At 37.9% G+C, this 26,119-nt stretch overlaps 1 protein-coding gene across 3 annotated transcripts in view; it reads left to right on the plus strand.

Moving 5' to 3' along the window:
* Positions 1-26,119, plus strand: part of FGD4 (FYVE, RhoGEF and PH domain containing 4) — a 208,799-nt gene that overhangs the window by 89,469 nt on the left and 93,211 nt on the right. Inside the window, exon 1 of one of the 3 annotated variants that reach the window (XM_081249000.1) lies at positions 20,318-20,475. The exons of the other annotated variants lie outside the window; for them this stretch is intronic. Within the exon in view, the coding sequence (XP_081105126.1) occupies positions 20,448-20,475 (28 nt within the window). The 5' untranslated portion in view covers positions 20,318-20,447. Of the gene's footprint in view, positions 1-20,317; positions 20,476-26,119 lie in introns of those variants that run through there. 3 annotated transcript variants of the gene reach the window in all.

The raw sequence follows: 26,119 nt of genomic DNA on the forward strand, positions 1-26,119 counted from the left end.
TAAGCAGGAGGAAATGAATTTCAGTCACATCTTGAAAGAGGTGATATGCAGGGATTGGATTATGTGATGGAAGTTCTTTTAAGGTCTACAGTGATTGATACTAAGGCAGAATTACGATTCCACTGGCCATTTATGGATAAGGGAGAGTACCCAAGTTGACTTGACAAATGGGAGAGCATTTTCCTTGTTCATCCTCTAGTGAGTGAAGTGGTACAAAACTTACACTTTTGAAAAAGAGAGCAAAGTCAAGCCAGTCTGCTTGTTTGTGGGCCTAACTGCATTCTAGAAAAGAAACTTTAGGATTAGCCGCCATGATTTTTATGTTTTGGTGGTTATGTTAAATTATGGCAGTAATACAGTAACAGCTATTCCATAAATTGAACCTGCTTGTTTAACTCTCAGACATTAGAAGTCTTTGAAATTACAAAGAACTGCAGAGGAGCCAAAGACTTTTAATTTTACTGAGGTGTGTGTGTATGTGTTGTTGTTGCTGTCATCTTTTTGCCAAAGTAAAGTAATACTAAAGGTATATTCTTTCTGTTTATTACAAAAAGGCATAGCTCCTTAAAGAGTAAGTTGATCTCAGGGTTGAAACTTAGTTTAGCCTTTTCTGTAAAGCTGATTTTCCCTCTCTAAAAAATTGGAATAGACATAAAATTATTGCTGTAAAATGATCAATAACATAGCTCTTCCTTGATTTATTTTTCTGCTTTCTGATCATTGTATACATTAAGTCTCTTCTGTGATGATTAACAGCTTCTAGACTAATTTTGATGAGTACATCCTAAACTCAAGGTCATGGCCACTTTGAGGGCTCGAGGAGTGGCATACTTATGTTTAAGCTCACTTAGCTTCAACCTTCAGGTATCTGTTGGTGCTACAATATTTGGGACTTTTCTTTTCAGATTAGCACTCCCATTCCCTATTAGAGTTTGTTACTGCTTTCTTGTCACAGAGAATTACCAGAATAGTTGCTTCTTCTTTCAGAAGAACCAGTTCTGTACCATGTAAAACAGCCACTAGCTAATTCAATAGTTTGACTTTGTGAAAGACTGAGCTCTTTGCCTCCCAGGGAGAATATACATTTTAACATGAGTAAAAATTGACTTATTTTGACTAGGTGGAAATGACAAGAGGACAGAGTAAAGGAGGATGATTTGAAGTATATGCAATGGCTCCCTACTTTTCCTGCATTTTTTCAGCTATCCAGAACTATCCCTTTTGATTGCCCATAGGTATAATACTTTTCACAAAAGTTATTCTATTGTTTGTGAACACTCGCAGAAAGGGGGAAGGGCATGATATTTGCATAAAATTTCTAGTGGAGAACAGGTCAAATGGAATCTCCTTTTGATAAAGTTAGATAGGTTTATCTCCTGGTCCAGGCTTCCCAGGCATTCATTTCATAAACATTTAAGTGTTTTTCTTAGTGTCTAGCAATGGTCTTGCTCTCAGTAAGCTCACTTGAGTAACTAAGTATAATGCAAGGTCCTAAGACTATATACAAAGGTGTGTGCAAGGTGCTGTGATTTCACAGAGAGGAAAGACTCATGCCCAGGCCAGAGAATCTGAAAGATGTCACTTTGGAGCCAGCTCTGCGCTGCATCTTAAAGGTGAAGGGAGGGATTTGCCAGGTGGAGAAGGAAGGGCATTTCCTATCAAGGGAACAGCTTTAACAACTGTTTAAAAAAAAAAAAAGTAAACCCACCAAAAGAACAATACACATTTGCAATACAAGAAAGTTGATGTAACTAGAGTATTGGGAATTGGGATTGGGTACAGGAGTGGAGTGGTTAGGATTTGTAAGATAAATGGCATCAGATTGTGTTAGTGTTAACCATGTCTTGGTGGGACTTTATCCTGTTGGCAGTGGAGAAAGCTCTTCAGGATTTTTAAACTGGCAAGCAGGAGGTCCTTTATACATCTTGGAAAAAAGACCTTAATAGCACTATAGAGGAAGGGCTAGTGTAGCAAGGTGCAGGAGCCGTGGCATTTTTATTTTATTTTATTTTTTTTTTTTTTGTGGTACGCGGGCCTCTCACTGTTGTGGCCTCTCCCGTTGCGGAGCACAGGCTCTGGACGCGCAGGCTCAGCAGCCATGGCTCACGGGCCCAGCTGCTCCGCGGTATGTGGGATCTTCCCAGACCAGGGCACGAACCCGTGTCCCCTGCATCGGCAGGCAGACTCTCAACCACTGCGCCACCAGGGGAGCCCATATTTTATTTTATTTTTTGATTACCAAAGCAAAGACATTGATAAAGCAAATACAATCTGCAATAATAAATACATCTGCAATAGATGCTAAATAGATGATGAGCTTCTTGAATTAAGACAGTGGCACAAAGATGTAGAAGAGATAAGGAACTGAAAAGTATATAGGAGTAGAATTGTTAGGACTTGGTGATTAACTGGATGTGTGGATGGGATGAAGGAGTGTGAAGTGTCAGGGACAGCTCTGAAGTGTCCAGCTTGGATAGCTGCCTAGATGTTACATCGTTAGCCATGGGGGAAGCAGGCTTGAATCCTATTTTTGATTCAGGAACTGTATTAGATATCATCATTACATGTCTAGCTGATTTAAATCTATGGGTGAACTTTATATTTTTTACAATTTTAAAAACATGCCACAAATTCTTAGTATGATAAAATGTATGTTTCCATTTTTTAAAAAGGGAACTATGACAGCAAAAGGAAAATAATCAGATGTTTTTAAGTGGCTCCTAATTTTTCTTCGTGTATCATACATCAAATTCTAGCACTTTCTACCATTTAAAATTAATTTTTGCCTATCAACAGGTGATTAAACACATGCTGTGAAGTGAAAGCCAAAATTAACACAGGATTCTTCTGAGTTCACAGTGTAACTTGGAAAAACCAATGTTTATGCAAAATGTCTAAATATATTCAAGCAGGAAATTAGTTCTATATATTTCAGTAATAAAATACTGGTGAATGTTGAGGCAAGAAATGTGTCTACAACCAGTAACTTGATTTTAATAAATAATGTGCTGTTAATGCCAAATTAGTATATGATGTAATAATTAAAAGTGTCAAAATCAAAACCTAAACTCTCTCAGAAACCAGAAGAAAAATAACAATGGTAATCAGGAAAAAAAGCCCTTTGAAAAGTTATAGGGTGTGGAACTAATTTCCCTATCTAGAGCTGGGGTTAATATCGTTAGCATTTTCTATTTGCACTTCATTTGCAAGATCTTTTAGACACCATCCTGGTTAATAGTGATTATGGTGAAACTGACAAAGGTTATCTATTCTAAACATGTATGCTTGCTTACATTGATGCATACCATAAACTGCGAAATGTGTAAATTATAAAGTGATCTTTTAACATGAACTCTTATATTTAAAATATAATAAAGTTTATTTTAATAGCATAAAATCTCTCATTTCAAATTCCAGGGTAGTTATTAAATAATTTATATATAAATGATAAGAGGAAAAATTCTTTTCTAATAGACTGTTTTGGGCATACCAAAACTTTAATTCATTATTTAAATGAAGAAAAGAATGGGAAACTTAGCACTTTGGTTTGAGATGGTAATTTATCTAATGAATACGTATCTATGACATAATATTGGGAATATTACTACATAATACTGTAGTAGGCCTGGAAATTACCATAATTTCAGGTCTAGTATGTTTTTAGTGAGTACCCCAAAAAGTGCTTAAGTGTGTAGTAAAGCTTCTTTATTAACTCATTCAGATTAGCAAATAAGCAAATATCATGTGGCCTCCTTCTACTTTGAACTGACCTTGTCTTGGGGGAAGGACTAAAGTTATAAAGTTAATTTATTAAACTATTAGGTTGCTTCTAATTTTCTCCTTTTCTAAATGATGTTATGCATTCATCTTTTCTTTTTATATATATAGTTTCTTTCTTATTTTTTTAAATAGTCTTTATTGGAGTATAATTGCTTCACAGTACTGTGGTAGTTTCTGTTGTACAACAAAGTGAATCAGCCATATGCATACATATACCCCCATATCCCCTCCCTCTTGAGCCTCCCTCCCACCCTCCCTATCCCCCCTCTTTAGGTTATCGCAAAGCATATGCATTCATCTTTATGTGTATACTTTGTTTAGGATAGCTTGCCCAAAGTGGCAGAGCTAGGTGATGTGCAGTTTTCTAGCATTTGATATGCATTACTGTTTTGCCTCCTCAATGCCCGTTTCATTTTACCTGCCACTGGGTGTGCTTGAGGTGACGGTTTCCTTACGATTGGATCTTATAATTCAATTGCATTTATTCTAATCCAGGGCTAAAAAATTGTATTCTTTGAAATTTTTTTTTTTTTTTTTTTTGCGGTACACGGGCCTCTCGCTGCCGCGGCCCCTCCCGCCACGGGGCACAGGCTCCGGACGCGAAGGCCCAGCGGCCATGGCTCACGGGCCCAGCCGCTCCGTGGCATGCGGGATCCTCCCGGACTGGGGCACGAACCCGTGTCCCCTGCATCGGCAGGCGGACTCCCAACCACTGGGCCACCAGGGAAGCCCTATTTGAATTTTTTTCTTTTTATTATGGTGATGACATTCTTTTTCAAATATTTCTTTACCAATATTATTCGCAGTTACTTTTAGATGAAAATATAATCATGGAATTTTCTTAATTTTTCATTATCATAATATCCTTAGAATCAAACCATAGGGTTAGGTAGTCTTCATATTACCTAGACTGATCTAGAGAATATGATTAAAATTTTGGAAGAATTCAACTTAAAATTGTTCTGGAGATTTTTTGTTTTCAAATTACTTTCATGTATTTACTTTTAACTTTACTATAATGCATTTACTGTTTGTGCTGCCTACTTTCTAAAGTCATAATTTTAACATTGGTACAGTACATTTATGTCAATGTTATGACTTATCTTAATTTCAGGAATAACCTGAAGATTGAAGGGTTCTTAGATGAAAGATCCTGTGAAAAACTACCTAGGAATATAAATACTACTTGTCTTCCAGAAGTTTCCTTCTCCAGAGCAATTGTCTATAAAGGGTTATGTGCCCCCGTGGTACAAAAAAATTAACCATTGCAGTGTGGGAAGCAGATCCTAGAACTTGGAACATTTTGCCTAAGGAGTTTAAAAAAAACACTTTAACATTCCAAATATGTATAGGCTTACCCTTGCACTTTCATTCAGTCCATGTGTCAAATACACCTAGTGTTTCAGGTAGAGGTGAGGAATTCTGAGGGAAAAGTGGGGGGTGAGCAGTGACAGGTTCATCTGTCTTCTTTCTGCCGTGACATTTTAGGCATTGCTGGTTAAATAGACTGAGATTACATTATCTTAGATGGTGGAATTCTGGCAATTAGTAATAAGTGACTTAGTAATAAGTGACTTAGTAATAAGTGACCATAAACATCTTTTGTACCACCCAGAGATTTGCGAGTTATAGATGACATAGTACTTAAATGAGTTGTCAGACCAAAGACAGTGTATCTTCTTTTTTTTAACAGAAACCACAAATGATCCCCATTTACTAGCCTTTCATGTGAAGAGAAGTAGACACAGTACATATTTAGCAGGTTCTTACCCAACAGATATATTTGACAAAAATAAACACAACCTATCTTTTTCAGGTATCTTTTTCAGGTAAAGGTGACATTTGAATCAGTGAGAAAGTAACTGCATTCAGCAGAGGGAAAGTGCTCTGTGGACAGAGCATTTTTTAAATGATTGTTTGGAAATGTTTCCATTACTGTGTCATTTTACCACCAAAATTGATATGTGTATCTTTTCCTTTTTAAAGTTGAAAAAACAGAAACAAAAAAGCAAACTAATTTCTGTGCACATATACAAACTTAAATACATGATTTTCTTATTTTAATTTTTATTGGCGTATAGTTGATTTACAATGTGTTAGTTTCAGGTGTACAGCAAAGTGAATCAGTTATACATATACATATATCCACTCTTCTTTTTTTTTTTTTAAGATTCTTTTCCCATATAGGCCATTACAGAGTATTGAGTAGAGTTCCCTGTGCTATTACAGCAGGTTCTTACTAGTTATTTATTTTATATATAGTAGTGTGTATTAAATATAGATCTTTTTTACCTTGTTTTAAGATTTTGGAAATAGTTTTAGTAGATTTTAGACCATATTTTCAAAATTAAGAAATGTAACACCTTTCAAGACATCTGGGAAGGTGGAAGTTTATTAGAGGAATTTCAAGGAAAACCTTTGCATAATTGGTAGATAGGATTGAAAAATGTATAACATGATTTAGTAAGTGCAGCTGATGATGTACTTCTTCTCTTTAGAACAGTGAATCTTTCTCAGCTGGGGCAATCATTAAAACCATGTATGGAAGTAAATTGACTTAGATCCACTCTTTCAAATGTCTGTATCATGAAATATTTAACCAAGACATTTTAAAAAAGCAAAGCAGATTGAATCTTACTGTTTTCTCAAAAACAGTATTTTATCTTTACCTCATCCTATTTTAGTTTCTATTTTTGTGTTTTACAGTATTCAATTTAGTGCCGTCATACTTGTATTTAACTTATATACATTCACGCATGTGTGTATGCATACATACATATTTGGGAGTGCAGTGCCCAGATTCCATACTGAGAGGACATGCCATCAAAAAGTTTGGAGAGGGGCTTCCCTGGTGGTGCAGTGGTTGAGAGTTCACCTGCCGATGCAGGGGACACGAGTTCGTACCCTGGTCCGGGAAGATCCCACATGCCGCGGAGCGGAGCGGCTGGGCCCGTGAGCCATGGCCGCTGAGCCTGCACGTCCAGAGCCTGTGCTCTGCAACAGGAGAGGCCACAACAGTGAGAGGCCCGCGTACCGCAAAAACAAAAAACCAAAAAGTTTGGAGATAATTGTTCTAAAAGATCTTTTCTGACCCTCCTCTATGCACCTGTAACAGTAACAGGGTGCCAGGCAAACTTGTCAATCACCATTTTACTTGTCTGCTCTCTCTTTGACTTCTTAGAAGAGACCATAAATGGGTAAAACAATTTTAGAAGGGATCTCAAATTGTTGGCTCAAAGTTTTCTTTGACTCACACAAGGGTTTTTTTTTGTTTTAAAATTTAAAATAAAAAAATCATTCTCTATTTGCCAAATAACTAATTCATACTGTTTTAAACCTGTATGCTTACCCATTTGAGTTATCTGCCTAGATGCTAAATACATTTGTCTTTGTTACCTTGTGTAGAGGATAAAAATATGCCATACCTCATAGACAGTGAGCTGTTGACCAATATAAGGTAATTTATCTTGAGTTCTACTAGGGAGTAATGCTCAAACTAAAGTATTGTGTCTAAAAGACTATATGGGGACTTCCCTGGTGGCACAGTGGTTAAGAATCCACCTGCCAGTGCAGGGGACATGGGTTCGAGCCCTGGTCCGGGAAGATCCCACATGCCACGGAGCAACTAAGCCTGTGCACCACAACTACTGAGCCTGTGCTCTAGGGCCCGCAAACCACAACTATTGAGCCCACGTGCCACAACTACTGTAGCCTGTGCGCCTACAGCCCGTGCTCAGCAACGAGAGAAGCCAACGCAATGAGAAGCCAGTGCATTGCAACGAAGAGTAGCCCCTGCTCGCTGCAACTAGAGAAAGCCGGCACGTATCAACAAAGACCCAACACAGCCAAAAAAAAGAGACTATATGGATAAATCCTTAGTGTAATATTGAAAATCTGTTTCAGCATTATTTATAAAGTTCACAATATATAGATTGCTAGGATAATAATTTGAAAACTTGAAACAAGTACATTTATAATTTATCAAGTACCAGTTCGTCAGTTAAGACCCATATGATAGAAATGGGCTTTAAGAAAAATTTTTTAATTAAAAAAAATTAGTTCCCTTTTTATCCTTGATATTCTTTCCTACCACAAAGACAGTAATTTAGAAAAGTTATCTAAAAGCTTATTGAAATCTAGATCAGCTAATATTCTTTCTATCTTTCTTTGGAATTTTCTTTATTTCTGTAATATTGTACTTCTGAGATTGCATCAAAAATGAAACTGCATGTTTAATTGTGCCATATTATCTGTGGGATAAGAGGGAAGAAATAAGTAGGATGATTTGCAAAAATGGGATGGTGCTGGTTATATTTAGAGTTATATTTATCTTTTCTTTCCATTCTGAGTTTGTCCTTTACGAATATTTGGGCCAACACCAAAGGCCTAAGCAGCTGCTCTTACACCAGTAAGCTGTGCATTAGGGTCTTGGGGAAAGGAAGACAGTACTTAAAAGAAATCTGGATAAGGCAGCTGATCAAAAAAAGAGAAATGAAAGCTCTCCCTTTTTTCTCCCAAGTTAGTAGCAAGTAACTGGCTGTACTTTATTTACCCTTTATCTGACCTGGCAAGGGCAAAGCCTAAGTTTTATTTTCTTAAAGCCTCAGAGGAGCCTTTTCTGGAAGCTGCATGGCTATTTCAAAGTTCCTGTGGAAACTTATGAAAAGAAAACATTTTTCTTGACTTCCTTCTCAAAACCCATTATTGATAGAGGAAACATGGTTTGAGAACATATTTTGAAAGCAAGGTGGCAAGAGATGAGACTAGAAAGGTAAGCAAGGGACAGTGCCTTCAGGCCTTAGAAGGAGTTTGGATTTCATTCTCAACGCAGTAAGCAGCCATTGAGGGTATCAGCCAGCGAGTGAGGAACAGCTCTGCACGCCACTATGAAGTTGGCGAATCTGCTACAGAGTTCCTCACTTCAGAGCCCGAAATAAGGTCCTTTCCCTCTCTCTGCTGCCTAATGAAATATTACTTATCCCTCAAGATAAAGTTCACACTTCCCTTCTCCAGTGAAAGAGGTAGTTTGAGAGAGGGTGGTACTGGAAGTAGATGTTTTAGAATCTTCTGCAAAGTAGAGGAGTTGCAGCCCTTGAGTGAATTGGTTGTCCAGGGTAGATACTGAAGAAAGGAAAGCACGCAAAGGGACAGTACAAGCAGTAGAGAGTCTATGATAGGGAATTCATAAGCATGAACACATAGATTGAGGCACAGCATATATGTATATGTAAAATACACGTGACACAAAATTTACCATTTTAGCCATTTTTAGGTGTACAGTTCTCTGGCATCAGTACATTCACATTGTTTTACCACCATCGCCACTATTCATCTCTAGAATTCTTTTGTCATTCCCAACTGAAATTCTAAACCCATTTAATAGTTGCAATCGTATTTTGTTTGCAATACATGGCAACCACAGTGCTAGAACCCTATAGGTGGACATTGTCATGGTAGGTATAGATGAAAGAGATACACGTAAAGGACACTAAACTGCTAGAGAGAGCATTTGTAAAGAGGGACTGTTGTGAGATGGGTGAGGCAGAAGGATAGGGAGGGATTGAACAAAGAAGAGAAATGAACAGCTGTTATGTGCCCAGCATGATACTAAGTGCTTTGTGTATGTTCTTTAATGAAGCTAATGTGAGAGCTAAGAATGGGTTCATTCAAGAGTTTAAAGTAGGAAAGGTAGAAATCTAGCTGGTGGCAACATGGGAAATCTCGGAATTAACTACTTGATGAAGTGATGTGACTTACTTAACAGGAAATACATAGCTCATCCAGTCTAGGGTAGTTGCTTGGTATTCAAGTGGAATCCAAAGAAGTTCTATAAAAATAATAATGATCGGGCTTCCCTGGTGGCGCAGTGGTTGAGAGTCCGCCTGCCAATGTAGGGGACACGGGTTCGTGCCCCGGTCCGGGAAGATCCCACGTGCCGCAGAGCGGCTAGGCCCGTGAGCCATTGCCACTGAGCCTGCACGTCTGGAGCCTGTGCTCTGCAACGGGAGAGGCCACAACAGTGAGAGGCCCGCGTACTGCAAAAAAAAAATAAATTAAAAAATAAGAATATAATGATCATAATTAAAGAAGAAACACCGTATTTATCAATTAACTTTGTTCCTGCTTTGAATTTAGGTAATATCAATGAACTAGGATTAGTACAAAAGCAAAATTAGATAAAAAGTATGCCTTTATTTTAAAGAGTGGACCACAATGGGGGGAAATGCTGAAATATCACCAACCTAAAAGTGTGTTTACTGCTGAGCTATGTATGTGAACAGCTGAAATGAGTGGTGTGATGCAGGAAATCCTTACAGATAAGGTCAGACAAACTGTAAGTTGGGGTGAGGATCAATTCCATAATTTAAGTTAAGAAGGAGTGGTTTTATTCTCTAGAATTAAATATTTTTAACTAGAAGAGAATTATTAAGGTGAGATGACACTTCAGATATAAGGTTTCTTCTCCTAAACTGCATACCTAAAATATACAAACTATCCCGATCCACATGTCATTAAAAACATGTATAGCTTCTCATCATGGGCTTCCAAAGTAAAAGAGTAATAGAATTGAGTTAAAACCCAGAATGGGCAACAGTTTAATCTAGGATTGTGTTGTCATCCACCCGGAAACCCTGGTTTGGGGTCACTGTCTACCTTAATGGTACTGTGTGGTTGGGACTTTAACTGAACATTTAACCAAAGAATTAATATAAAACATTAACATATATTAAACTTTAACATTTAACATATGTTAAATTAAAAAAAAATTTTTTAAAGAATATTGATTCAGGGATAATAGGCTTGCTTTGAAGATCTGTATAAAAATAGTTTGGAACGAAATATTCAAGAAACAGGATTTAGGGACTTCCCTGCTGGTCCAGTGGTTAAGATTCCATGCTTCCAATGCAGGGGGCACAGGTTCGATCCCTGGTTGGGGAACTAAGATCCCACATGCTGCATGGTGTGGCCAAAAATTACAAAAAAAAAAAAAAAGAAACACGACTTACCTGGCATGTATTCAAGAACTTACAGGCCTAACTTCATTAAGACTCACAGACATACAAAATGGAAATTATACATCATTTGATTGGATTTTTAAATTAAAATGTGGCTTTTTAAAGCCACTGAGGAAATCAGTTTAATACCAAATTGTTTGATTTTATTAGATTATTATTAGAATACTAAAGTGTGCAAAATGGGTTAAGATTCAGATTTCATTCTATGAAAATGGAGATTGCCCCCCAGTTAAATATCATTGGAGAATCAGTCTGAGGATTTTACTCCTTAGGTGTGATAACTGAAAGTCAGAAGGACTTCAATTGTTTTTTCCTACTCCTCGTTCTGTTTGAATATTCACTTGGTATAATTGTCCTGTTATTATACTGCCAAAATATATTTATTAGTAAATAATTATTTAAGCCAACTTTGCCATTAGTATCAATACATGGAAGTTTTAATTATATGATAGCTGATGTGCTAGGTACCTTTAAATAAAAATGCTGGGGCAGGGACTTCCCTGGTGGTCCAGTGGTTAAGACTCCGTACTTCCACTGCAGGGGGCATGGGTTTGACCCCCGGTCAGGGAACTAAGATCCCACATGCCACGTGGCTTGGCCAAAAAAAAAATAATAATAAAGCTGGGGCAGACCAACTCAGTCTCTCCCCCACCCCTTAGCATTAAAAATTAATAAATTTTAATTCAGGAAGCACAGGTTATATGGTGAAATTTTTGTTTTAGATAATTTCCTTTAGAAATGGTAAGCTATTGAAAATAATACAGGTAGCCTTTAATAAAAAGTAAAACTAAGTTTAATATAATGAAAAAGCAGGTGGTTATGAAATACCAATGGAACGTTTGGCAGAACTTCCTATGTTCCTTACTCACTCAACACAATTTGTAAAGAAATAATCTCTGTACAAGGAGGAGAAGCCTAACAGCAGGGAAAGAGCCCATTAAGTCTTCAGTGCACAGGGTATTTTGTGAATAACTGAGTTGGTTAGCATGGATTTTAGGTATTTTTCAGGACTGATGGCTATGACAAATGATCTGATTAACTAAATTATTTAAACATTAATTTGAAAGATGCTTTTAATACTATCATAAACTTCATTGTCCACAAATGGACTTTGTGTGGGGAGCTAATTAAGTCACTTTTCAATTTTTCAATATTTTTTAAAAATCACAGGAAACAGATACAATGAACCAGTGATTATCTCTACTATTGATTACAAGAAAGGCGATAGTTGTACCAAAAATCATTATTTTTTTAAAATTAAGGGATAGAGTAAAATTCACCCTCTTGAGGGTATAATTCTGAGTTTTGACAATGCATACAGTTATATAACCACCACAGCAATGCAGATAAGAAACAGTCCCATTACCTTTGAAAATTCTGTCATACCCTTTTGTAATCAGTCAGTTCTTCCAGCCCCCTGCCCTGCAACCTGGGATCTATTTTCTGTCCCTGTGTGCTTGCCTTTTCCAGAATGTCATATGGAATCTTATATATGTAGCCTTTTACGTTGGCTTCCTTCTAATGCACATGCAAGTGTCCTTAGTTCATTTCTTGAGTGTTATGCCATTGTATGGATTTACCACAGTTTGCTTATCCATTCACTGATTGAAAGTCATTTGGGTATTTCCTAGCTTTTGATAACTATGAATAAAGCCTCTGTAAACATTCATGTACAGCTTTTTGTGTGAATGTAAGTATTCACTTCACTTGGGTAAGTACTTAGGAGTGTCATTGCTGGGTCATATGGAAGTGCTTGTTTAACTTTATAAGAAAGTGCCATGGCTCCTATTGGGTAGCTTAAATTAAGTCACAAGTTTGTGGTAGATTCCAAATATAATTTCAGATTATCCACAGTGAACAATCAGAGTCAATGATATTTTATTTCTCACTTTAATTATCACTTCTTAGCTGCAAACCATATTTTGGTTTTCACTATATAGATTCAAATGTAGATTCCATTATATCTTAATTTATTGTGCAAAAGAGAATTGAATTTCTTAAAGGTTATCATTTTACTTGTGTTACTGGCCAAGATTTTTAACATCTTAAACCTAGTTTTCTCTTGTACAAAATGGTAATTATTATTGCTTATCTTACCTGTATTATTTATTCCTTTTGTAGGAAAGTGTTCTCTTCTGTAATATAGTGATAAATTATTACCTCACAGTGAGGATTTAAAGAAATGCTGCATGGAAAGTGCTTACCAGAGCACCTGGCACAAAGTAAATGTTAGCTATAAAAAAAAAGAGGGGGGAGCGTCCCTTGGTGCAGGAGCTCTTCTTGCCCTGCCCTAGACGGTGCCCCTGGGGCATCCAGGTCATCCCTCAGGTGCCTGAGGCTGAGCAGTGGCATCATTTCCTGTTCCCAGCGAGCCCCTCAGATCCCCACTGTGGTGGTACGTCCAGTGAGCAGCTTTCTTAGGGGTCAAGACGCCATGTGGCTGACAGGGTCCTGGTGCTCCAGCTGAGTGTCCGGCCTGAGCCTCAGGTGGGAGAGCCAAGTTCAGGACTTTGGACCACCAGAGACCTCCTGGCCCCACGTAATATCAATTGGTGAGAACTCTCGCAGAGATCTCCATCTCAACGCTAAGACCCAGCGCCACTCAATGACCAGCAAGCTCCAGTGCTGGACACCCCATGCCAAACAACTAGCAAGACAGGAACACAGCCCCACCCATTAGCATAGAGGCTGCCTAAAATCATACTAAGTTCCCAAAACACGGCACAGCATGCGATCCTGCCCACCAGAAAGACAAGATCCAGCCTTATCCACAGGTACCAGTCCCCTTCCCCAGGAAGCCTACACAACCCTGTGAACCAACCTTATCTGCTGGGGGCAGACACCAAAAGGAACAGGAACTACGAACCTGAAGACTGTGAAAAGAAGACCCCAAACACAGTAAGTTAAGCAAAATGAGAAGACAGAGAAATATGCAGCAGATGAAGGAACAAGGTAAAAACTCACCAGACCAAACAAATGAAGAGGAAATAGTCAGTCTGCCTGAAAAAGAATTCAGAGTAATGATAGTAAAGATCATCCAAAATCTTGGAAATAGAATGGAGGAAATACAAGAAACGTTTAACAAGGACTTAGGAGAACTAAAGAGCAAACAAACAATGATGAACAACACAATAAATGAAATTTAAAAACTCTCTAGAAGGAATCAGTAGAATAACTGAGGCAGAAGAACGGAGAAGTGACCTGGAAGATAAAATAGTACAAATAACTACTGCAGAGCAGAATAAAGAAAAAAGAATGAAAAGAATTGAGGACAGTCTCAGAGACCTCTGGGACAACATTAAATGCACCAATGTTCGAATTATAGGGGTCCCAGAAGAAGAAGAGAAAAAGAAAGGGACTGAGAAAATATTTGAAGACATTATAGTTGAAAACTTCCCTAATATGGGAAAGGAAATAGTCAAGTCCAGGAAGCGCAGAGAGTCCCATACAGGATAAATCCAAGGAGAAACATGCCAAGACACATATTAATCAAACTATCAAAAATTAAAAACAAAGTAATTAAAAGCAGCAAGGGAAAAGCAACAAATAACATACAAGGGAACCCCCATAAGGTTAACAGCTGATCTTTCAGCAGAAACTCTGCAAGCCACATGGGAGTGGCAGGACATATTTAAAGTAATGAAAGGGAAAAACCTACAACCAAGATTACTCTACCCAGCAAGGATCTCATTCAGATTCAACAGAGAAATTAAAACCTTTACAGACAAGCAAAATCTAAGAGAATTCAGCACCACCAAACCAGCTTTACAACAAATGCTAAAGGAACTTCTCTAGGCAGGAAACACAAGAGAAGGAAAAGACCTACAATAACAAACCCAAAACAATTAAGAAAATGGTAATAGGAACATACATATCGATAATTACCTTAAATGTAAATGGATTAAATGCTCCAACCAAAAGACATAGACTGGCTAAATGAATACGAAAACAAGACATATATATGCTGTCTACAAGAGACCCACTTCAGACCTAGCGACACATACAGACTGAAAGTGAGGGGATGGAAAAACATATTCCATGCAAATGGAAAAAGAAAGCTGGAGTAGCAATTCTTATATCAGGCAAAATGACTTTAAAATAAAGACTATTACAAGAGACAAAGAAGGACACTACATAATGATTAAGGGATCAATCCAAGAAGAAGATACGACAATTGTAAATATTTATGCATCCAACATAGGAGCACCTCAATACATAAGGCAAATTGCTAATAGCCATAGAAGAGGAAATCGACAGTAACACAATAATAGTAGGGGATTTAACACCCCAATTTCACCGGTGCACAGATCATCCAAAATGAAAATAATTAAGGAAACACAAGCTTTAAATTATACATTAAACAAGATGAACTTAATTGATGTTTATAGGACATTCCATCCAAAAGCAACAAAATACACTTTCCTCTCAAGTGCTCATGAAACATTCTCCAGGATAGATCATATCTTGGGTCACAAATGAAGCCTTGGTAAATTTAAGAAAATTGAAAATCATATCAAGTATCTTTTCCGACCACAATGCTATGAGACTAGATGTCAATTACAGGAAGAAAACTGTAAAAAATTCAAACACATGGAGGCTAAATACTGTGCTACTAAGTAACCAAGAGATCACTGAAGAAATAAAAGAGGAAATCAAAAAATACCTAGAAACAAATGACAATGAAAACATGACGGCTTAAAACCTATGGAATGCAGCAAAAGCAGTTCTAAGACGGAAGTTTATAGCAATACAGGTCTATCTCAAGAAACAAGAAGAATCTCAAATAAACAACCTAACCTTACACCTAAAGCAATTAGAAAAAGAAGAATGAAAAACTCCCAAAGTTAGCAGAAGGAAAGAAATCATAAAGATCAGATCAGAAATAAATGAAAAAGCAATGCAGGAAATGATAGCAAAGATCAATAAAACTAAAAGCTGGTTCTTTGAGAAGATAAACAAAAATGATAAACCATTAGCCAGACTCATCAAAAAAAAAAAAAAGAAGACTCAAATCAACAGAATTAGAAATGGAAAAGGAGAAGTAACAACTGAGACTGCAAAAATACAAAGGATCATGAGAGATTACTAAAAGCAACTATGTGACAATAAAATGGACAACCTGGAAGAAATGGACAAATTCTTAGAAAAGCACAACCTTCCAAGACTGAACCAGGAAGAAATAGAAAATATAAACAGACCAATCACAAGCACTGAAATAGAAACTGTGATAAAAAATCTTCCAACAAACAAAAGTCCAGGACCAGATGGCTTCACAGGCAAATTCTATCAAACTTTTTGAGAAGAGCTAACACCTAGCCTTCTCAAACTCTTCCAAAACATACCAGAGGGAGGAACACTCCCAAACTCATTCTACGAGGCCACTATCACCGTGATATGAAAACCAGACAAAGATGTTACAAAAAAAGAAAACTACAGGCCCATATCACTGATGAACACAGATGCAAAAATCCTCAACAAAATACTAGCAAACAGAATCCAACAGCACATTAAAAGGATCATGTGGGGTTTATCCCAGGAATGCAAGGATTCTTCAATATACAAAGACCAATTGATGTGATACACTACATTAACAAATTGAAGGATAAAAACAATATGATAATCTCATAGATGCAGAAAAAGCTTTTTACACTCATTTATGATAAAAACCCTCCAGAAACTAGGCATAGAGGGAACTTACCTCAACATAATAAAGGCCATGTATGACAAACCCACAGCCAACATCATTCTCAATGGTGAGAAAATGAAACCATTTCCACTAAGATCAGGTACAAGACAAAGTTGCCCACTGTCACCACTATTATTGCAACATAGTTTTGGAAGTTTTAGCCACAGCAGTCAGAGAAGAAAAGGAAATAAAAGGAATCCAAATCGGAAAAGAAGAAAAACTGTCACTGTTTGCAGATGATATGATACTATATAGAGAGAATCCTAAAGATGCTACCAGAAAACTACTAGAACTAATCAATAAATTTGGTAAAGTAGCAGGATACAAAATTAATGCACAGAAATCTCTTGCATTCCTATACACTAATGATGAAAAATCTGAAAGAGAAATTAAGGACACACTCCCATTTACCATTGCAACAAAAAGAATAAAATGCCTAGGAATAAACCTACCTAAGGACACAAAAGACCTGTATGCAGAAAACTGTAAGACACTGATGAAAGAAATTAAAGATGATACAAACAGATGGAGAGATATACCATGTTCTTCAATTGGAATAATAAACATTGTGAAAATGACTCTACTACCCAAAGCAATCTACAGATTCAATGCAATCCCTATCAAACTACCAATGTCATTTTTCACAGAAGCAGAACAAAAAACTTCACAGTTTGTATGGAAACATAAAAGACCCCAAATAGCCAAAGCAATCTTGAGAAAGAAAAACAGACCTGGAGGAATCAGGCTCCCTGACTTCAGACTATACTACAAAACTACAGTAATCAAGACAGTTTGGTACTGGCACCAAAACAGAAATATGGATCAGTGGAACAGGGTAGAAACCCCAGAGATAAACCCACACACATATGGTCACCTTATCTTTGATAAAGAAGGCAAGAATATACAATGGAGAAGAGACAGCCTCTTCAATAAGTGGTGCTGGGAAGACTGGACAGCTACATGTAAAAGAATGAAATTAGAACACTCCCTAACACTGTATACTAAAATAAACTCAAATGGATTAAAGACTTAAATGTAAGGCGAGACACTATAAAACTCTTAGAGGAAAACATAGGGAAAACACTCTATGACATGAATCACAGCAAGATCCTTTTTCACCCACCTCCTAGAGAAATGGAAATAAAAACAAAAATATACAAATGGGTCCTAATGAAACTTCAAAGCTTTTGCACAGCAAAGGCAACCATAAACAAGGCAAAAAGACAACCCTCAGAATGGCAGAAAATATTTGCAAATGAAGCAACTGACAAAGGATTAATCTCCAAAATATACAAGCAGCTCAAGCAGCTCAATATCAAAAGAATGAAAAACCCAATCCATAAATGGGCAGAAGACTTAAATAGACATTTCTCCAAAGAAGATATACAGATTGCCAACAAACACATGAAAGGATGTTCAACATCACTAATCTTTAGAGAAATGAAAATCAAAACTATGAGGTGTGACATCACACCGGTCAGAATGGCTGTCATCAAAAAATCTACAAACAATAAATGCTGGAGAGGGTGTGGAGAAAAGGGAACCCTCTTGCGCTGTTGTTGGGAATGTAAATTGATACAGGCACTATGGAGAACAGTATGAAGGTTCCTTAAAATACTAAAAATAGAACTACCATATGACACAGCAATCCCACTACTGGGCATATACCCTGAGAAAACCATCATTCAAAAAGAGACATGTACCACAGTGTTCATTGCAGCACTATTTACAATAGCCAGGACATGGAAGCAGCCTAAGTATCCAACGACAGATGAATGGATAAAGAAGATGTGGCACATATATGCAATGGAATATTACTCAGCCATAAAAAGAAACAAAATTGAGTTATTTGTATTGAGGTGGATGGACCTAGAGTCTGTCATACAGAGTGAAGTAAGTCAGAAAGAGAAAAACAAATACCGTATGCTAACCCATATATATGGAATCTTAAAAAAAAAAAAAAAAGGTTCTGAAGAACCTAGGGGCAGGACAGGAATAAAGACGCAGATGTAGGGAATGGACTTGAGGACATGGAGAGGGGGAAGGGTAAGCTGAGACGAAGTCAGAGAGTGGCATGGACATATATATATACACTACCAAATGTAAAATAGATAGCTAGTGGGAAGCAGCCGCATAGCACAGGGAGATCAGCTGGGTGCTTTGTGACCACCTAGAGGGGTGGGATAAGGAGGGTGGGAGGGAGACGCAAGGGGGGGGGTATGGGGATATATGTTTTCGTATAGCTGATTCACTTTGTTATACGGCAGCAACTAAGACAACAATGTTAAGCAATTATACTCCAATAAAGATGTTAAAAAAAAGAAAGAAAAGGTATTTCTTTGGAAACCTAACCTGAGATTATAATTTAAACATTGCTATCAAAATTCAGGAAGCACTGAATTGGTGCATTTTTATGACAGGGAAACATTTTACTTTTTATGGTACTGAAATTTGCCAAGGCTAAGTGGTCTTTGGAATCAAATTTAAATAGTTTTCCTGTCACAGTGAATTTTAAACACCGGTGGAGTTCCTGACGGACATAAAGGACAATTCAGGTTTCTTCTCTTTCTTTGACTCCTTTTCTACATGTTCTAATTGTCTATTCTTTTTAGATTAAGACCTATTCATACCTAGTATGCAAATTTATTTTATTAAGAATTAAGTTGGGGCTTCCCTGGTGGCGCAGTGGTTGAGAGTCTGCCTGCCGATGCAGGGGACACGGGTTCGTGCCCTGGTCTGAGAAGATCCCACATGCTGCGCAGTGGCTGGGCCCGTGAGCCATGGCCGTTGAGCCTGTGCGTCCAGAGCCTGTGCTCCGCAACGGGAGAAGCCACAACAGTGAGAGGCCCACATACTGCAAAAAAAAAAAAAAAAAAAAAGAATTAAGTTGATAAGTCCATTTCCTGATATGCAGATGGATGTTACTGTGTCTTATCTGAATGTATAATACATAGTCCCCCATACTGTATCTTGAGTGTTGCCCCCCTGCCCTGACATTAAGCAATTCCTAAGCAGGTGCAAGTGAGCCAGAGCTTTAGGCCACCAGTGAGTGTCAAGTCTCTGCCCCCGTGGTTCTCTATGTATGGTCCCTGAAGTGCAGTCCCAGACCAGCAGTGTCAGCGTCACCTGGGAGCTTGTTAGAAGTGCAGATTCTGGGGTTGTACCACAGATTGGTTGAATTTAACTCCTGGGATGGGACCAGGCAGTGTGTGTTTTAAAATGCCATCCAGATGATCTGGTATGTGAGAACCACTGCATCTGGACACACTGAGGAGGGGTTTGGAGAGGCTACTTTCAACTGAGCGTGATGTCTATAGCCCATTACTTCATTGTGATTGTAAACAATGCTCCGAAATAACATAAAACTTGACTTCCTTAGGAAATTTATGAGTAGTATTTATTCACTCTGCACTAAGATCAATGAACTATGATAAAATGGAAAGTATTAAGTGTCACAAAAAGCATTTGAGATCATTTAAAATGACGTTTTAACATCTTAAGCCTGTGAATCCTGAATCTGTAACCTCTTTGGTCCAGAGCATGGACCCAGTTCAAGTGGAAACAAACTGTTTTCATGTTGGCTTTTTTAGAGCATTACTAATCGTTAAGGAATTAGTCAGTTTATAAACTGTCCTATTCCCAAATGTATTTCTAGTGCATTTGTTGCTTCCATGGGCCTCCGTTGTTGTTTATTTTCTCTCCATCCTCATAAAGTTGGTCTCATGAAAAGCACTGCAGCAGCCCTCCTCTGGGGAGGTGTGGCATATTATGCATGAGGTTGTCTTTGAGCAGTTAAGGTCTAAGAAGGCCCTGAAGTAAGCAGTGCACCATCAGAGCTCCCGGCTAACCTGTAGGTCTCCAAGCTGTGAGAGGCTTTAGAGCCAGGAGTGAGATTTTATCACATAAACTTTTAAAGAGTAAAGCCAAATATTTTCTTATCAAACCAAAGTAGACTAATTATCAGTATGTGTGAAATCATGTCCACTGATCAAGGTAAGTAGTTTCATTTTCTGGTGTATCTTTCTCGTTTTTGTTTTGTTTTTTTCACCCGGTTTCTGTGGGTCAATTTATAACAGCATGCTGAGGGACATGAAAGTTGCAGAGTTTGGTTTTAAGTTAAGAATAAGGTTCACATTATTTTTCAACTTTAATTTTAAAATATGTACTGCATTCATGGTTTCTGCCTCTTCCAGGAGGCTGCTTCTGGGTTTAGCGAAATACAAATTTAATAGTTCTGTTTCTCTGACTCATTCTTACTAACATTAGAAGTTTGAAAAGTTAGTCACTGACGGGAGAATACAGACAAAGAAAGCAAAAGTTTTTTCTTCCATTTCTGGTGTGAACAAAGCTAAGAAATGTTTACCACTAATCCTTTTCTATTATTACTGCGTGGAATACTGTTCTGTTCAAGCAAACACACACACACACATCCCCACCATCCCAGTCTTCTTGTTTCAGCAAAGTTCAGAAGAGTGAATATTACTTGTTTTTCAATATAAGATAACATCATAGAGACAGGCATGGATTTGTTGTTGTTGTTGTTGTTAGTGGTATTAAGACACCGTTTTTTTCCTCCAATATTCTAGAGAGTATATTAATGAGAAGTTGATTCTTTCAAAGAGGCATGAAATACTGTGTGGTAGAAATGTAATCATGTGACAGGAAATTTCTGCTAAAAATATTTTTTAAAACTGAAATGGGTTCATTTTGTGATGCTATTTTCCCATTGTTTGTGCATGGATATTAACCTTCCTGAGGAATGTCTACCCTGCTGTCTACACTGTTAATTAAATAAAATGAACTGATCCTTAGAACAGGCAAGTCTTCATAGTTACCAAGATTCTCTTCCTTGTGGTGTCACTGTTTCCTTCTTTTTGCCTGGGGGGCAGAGGAGGGGGTGACGGGAGTTGCACTGAGCTTGGAAGCCCAGGGGCGGGGCCAGTCACAGTACTGCAGCTGGGAAGCTGAGGCTCCTTCCCGCAGCTAGGCAGCCTGGACTGGCTCTGTTCCCAGGTTCCAGTAGTTGCTAGAGATTGAGTAGCCCAGCCCATGTCTGCCTTGGCTCCCTCCATTATCCAGGAAAAAACCTCAGTTTCTTTGCAGGGGTTCTAAGTTCAAGGTTTGTGTGATCTCCCCAAGGTTTGTGTGTTGTGTGGTTTACCATCACACTCTAAATATGAAACTTTTTAAAAAAGCTGCAAAAGGGATGAACTCACTCTCCGTTAGTGAGTTCTTTCTTTCCCTAGAACAACTTCTGTCCCTTCTCATTCCACCTTTAAATAGTTAGGGATGATTGGAGAGAAGTAGTATTCCTTCCTGAAAGGCAGCCTCAAATGGAGAGAGAAGGGCTACTCGAATTTTCTGCTCTAATGGACAACTCCCTATAGTGAGTGGCCACTACAATAATGTAGGCTTTAGAAGTTCCTTTTACGGTTTTTAAACTGAAAAGACAGTAATGTAGCACTTCCTGCCCACACTACTGGGTTAGTTTATTGCTATTAAGTTGTCCAAGAAAATTTGTAAATATGTGCATTTAGTGTACATGTTATTTGTAAACATTTTCTTTTTTTATGACTTGAAGAAACTTTCCTTTTTAAAACTTATGCTTGGGGCTTCCCTGGTGGCGCAGTGGTTGAGAGTCCGCCTGCCAATGCAGGGGACACGGGTTCGTGCCCCGGTCTGGGAAGATCCCACATGCCGTGGAGCGGCTGAGCCCGTGAGCCATGGCCGCTGAGCCTGCGCGTCCGGAGCCTGTGCTCCGCAATGGGAGAGGCCACAACAGCTAGAAGCCCGCGTACTGAAAAAACAAACAAACAAACCAAAAAAAACTTATGCTTGTAGACAAACTCACATAAAAATTGAAGAGAAAAATGGAATGTGAGGAATGACTCAATGGGAAGTATTCTTCAGTCTTTGCAGGGATGATAACATGGTCTTCATTTGATATTCATCCAAACTATAGGTAAATTAAATTTTAATTCAAGATTAAGATTTAAACTTGAACAGTTTTCCTTAGACACTGGAATATACCATTCATTCAGAAAATAAAAAGGCCTTTTCCTAGGTGCTTATAGGCTTATCCATCCCTACCACCTTTCTGATCTACCCTCTGGTAGTCATCTTTACTCTCTGTGCTATTTCTTATATATAAAATAGGAAGCTAATTTTTATTGGTCTGAAATATATTTTTAAAGGTCTTTACCCTCATTTAAGTGTGTTCTCAAACTTATTTCCTCCCACAGTCCCTGTTAAGCCCTGTTTAGATCAGATCCTTCTAAGGGTTTTTCCTCTACTAATTGACCCAGGGTCTGTAGTTGGTCTGTCATATATTGAAGCAGACCAAAGGAAAGTGCCTCTGAGAAGAAAAATAATGTTAGTCATGGAAGCTGGTCATTCTACATAATGGTTATATTAAAACTTGGCCTGGAGAAAACCTCTCTTTCTCCTCTTAAAAAAACCACTAAGCCATTGTAGCCTGGTCGTCTCCATGTCATAATGTAGCAACAGTTATTTCTTATGCTCCAACTAAAAACCTTAGTCTTCCTGAATCTTTTTTCTCTTACCAGTCTGCCAATCTAATCTGTCAATCAGTCCTGCTTTGAAAGATATCAAACTAACCATGTCTTAATGCCTCCATTGCTACTACCCTGGTTCAGTTCACACTCAACTTCTCCTTGGATTATTCCAGTACCTTCCTATCCACCTTTGGCCTCTTGAAGTCTGTTCTCCACCCAGCAGCCTGAGTGCTCCTTTAAAAATGGAAAACAGAAATTGTCTCTCCTCTGTTCAGAACCTTTCAGTGGATTCCCATCTCTCTCAGAGGAAAAGCCTGTGTCCTCTCAGTGACGTGCAAGGCCCTGCCTGTCCTGATGCCAGCCTCTACCCTGTTAACTCTCTGACCTCAATGTGTTCCCTGCTCATTCTGATCTGTCCATGAAGTCTGAGAGGCCAAGTTGATCCCAATTATAAAGAACTGAGACAAAGTTTTGGGGGTGGGCTGGGCATGGGTAATGAAAATGCAGCCTGTGGAGGGCTCCATAATTGGTTTGTATTACGGGGTTCTGTTGAGAGAGGAAGTAGATGGGAGACGTTTCGGAGTGGGAGACCAAGAAATTTGGGGAATAGTTTGCATGGAGAAAATTGTGGCACGATGAAGAGAAAACATTTAAGATATTTTGTTCTGGTCTAAGGGTATACTCCCTTTTTTGTTTTTCTTTTTTTTCCCTCCTGTGTTTAAGACATTTAATTCTTTGAAACTCTCCTGTTATGAGGATGATAGGAAAAGAAAGGACGCAGAATAAAATGTAACAATCTAGAAATGTTTCCTCTTTAACAGTTCTTGTAAAACTTGATTTGAAAGGGTAGGAAACCAGTAAAAGCAGTGACTGCATGACAGATGTCGTAGTATTAGCATAGGTACAAAATGCGTGTTTGGAGAACAGAAAAAGAGGAGCAACTGACTGTTTATTTGACTCAAGGAAATTTCCTCAAAAAGGTGACATTGGAACTAGATTAATGTGTTTAAAGATACCCTATTGAGCTAAGGGAACCAACATATGCAAAAACATACAGGCATGAAAAGAGTATAATGTGTTACAGGAACCGCAAAGATCAGAATGTGGCTAGAGCATTAGGGGTGCATGGCTGTGAGAAGATAGATATGAAGCATTTACAGGCTTATGTCTGATGGTAAAGGGTCCTGTATGGAAATTAGAGTTTTTCCTACGGATCTTGCAGTCCCATTAAAGGATTTTAAGCAAGGGAGTAATAAGATTGGTTTCAGTGAATAAAACAAACTTTTTCTTTGTAGGAGCAGTCATGTTAGACATAACTAAACATGAGTTATATAATGCAGTTTTAAAATTCAGAATTAGAAATATGGTTATATTTGATAAATTGAATTATTTTTCTTCCTAATTTCCTTCCTCTGTCAGCCAAAAAATATATATAGGAAATAAACGATAAGCTAGGTCAGTATTTGCTTTTTAAGTTTTGCATGACTTGAAACAATCCCCTACACTGTTAGAAGCTAAACACAAATGCTATTGTGCTCCTGGTCTAGAAATGTAGCCAGGAGAAAAATATGAGGCCTGCTGGTCTGATTACACAGCAGCGAGTAAGGAAAGCAAATATCTATGTAAGCTGTTAAATATTAAATTTTAGTAAAATGAGATTTATATTAATGTTTGTCTTAAAAGAGTATCAAAATAAAAAGGAGAGTTGGGATAGATTAGAGATTGTCACCAAGCCCTTTTTCTAAAACCACCTACCTTGTCAGATTTTAAAAAAACTACCAATAATCAAGGTCTGCATCTACCTGTGACCTGTGCCTAAGCAATGAGACTAGAGCAGTAAAAATTTCTCTAATTTATGAGGAACTTAAGTAACTTTCTCATGGTCATAAAGTAAATAAATAATCCTGTCAAAATTTTGACCTTTCAACCTCTAGTTTTCCTAATCCACCCTGTTTTCTCCTGGTGCGGGGGAAGGGGGGAATGCACTTCCCAGATAAACATAGCCTTCCTTCCCAGGCCTGGCTGATCCCGGCCTTGGACTACAGTGATAGGATTGGTGCATTTGAAATAGCAGTTCAGGTTGAAGGACTGGCTGGCCCTAAGGAGATTTTCCTACTTTGTAGAGTTCATTTTATCCATTACTACCATGAAGCCAAATTAGGTTTGAAAAATGAATGAACAGTGTCAATAACTGCAAAACAAAGTGGGCTGAGAAGCAGAAGTCAGCCAGTAATTTTAAGTAGGCAACGTGAAGTAGGCAGGAGCTCATAGAACTTAAGTTTATAGAGAGCCTTAAGCTAGAATGTTTTGGCCATTGGGAACCAGGTTTAGAGAAATCAAGTTCAGAAAAATAAACCAGAAAAGCAGATACAAAATTAGTGAAAATCGAGCTAGGTCAGGAAGGATTTGCTTATGAAAAGGGTGTATTTTTCCCTTTGTGAAGAGAAATAGTAGTCCATTCTTGGTTGCTGTGATTGACATTATGAAAAACAATTCTATTTGGTTTTAACAACATCCTTGTCAAACCTTATGAAACATTTTGGCCAGTTTGATTTTCTTCTTCTCTCTGGACCTGCAGATAAATTTACTGTGAATAAATGGAAAATAGTTTGGCAGTGGGTAAAAGGAAGAGGAAAAGCCAAGATTCTGGTTAATTTATAAACCAGACATCTTGAATAAATGAGTTGGCTATAGCTGTTAGGAGAAAAACTAACTTTTGCCCTTCAAGTTCATTTCTTACATCTGTTTTTATTTCTTTCGGAGTTTATAAAGTCAATAAACTTTTAAATTTTATTGTTTTCAGAAGTCTCTTCTTTCAAAGCAAAGCTTGCCATACTCTCCATCGGCCAGAAATAATCTCTCTTTTGAATTCTCATGGTTCCTAATTAGTAGCTTTTCATATAAACCAGGGGATGTCTTTTTTTTTTTTCAGTAGTAGATTCTAAAATCAGATAATCTTTATCAACCAGATGTTGAAGAGGGCCTCACGCTCAGCATATAATTATTGGCTATGACTTAAACAGGAGTCAATTGATGCTGCAACCCTAAATCATTTCTATTAAAATTTCAGAGTCTTCATGGAATCCCCATTTTATGATATAAGTTCGGTGGAACTTTAGTTT

This window comes from Mesoplodon bidens (genome assembly GCF_964165515.1).
Source record: "Mesoplodon bidens genome assembly, chromosome: 11".
Lineage (NCBI taxonomy): Eukaryota > Metazoa > Chordata > Mammalia > Artiodactyla > Ziphiidae > Mesoplodon > Mesoplodon bidens.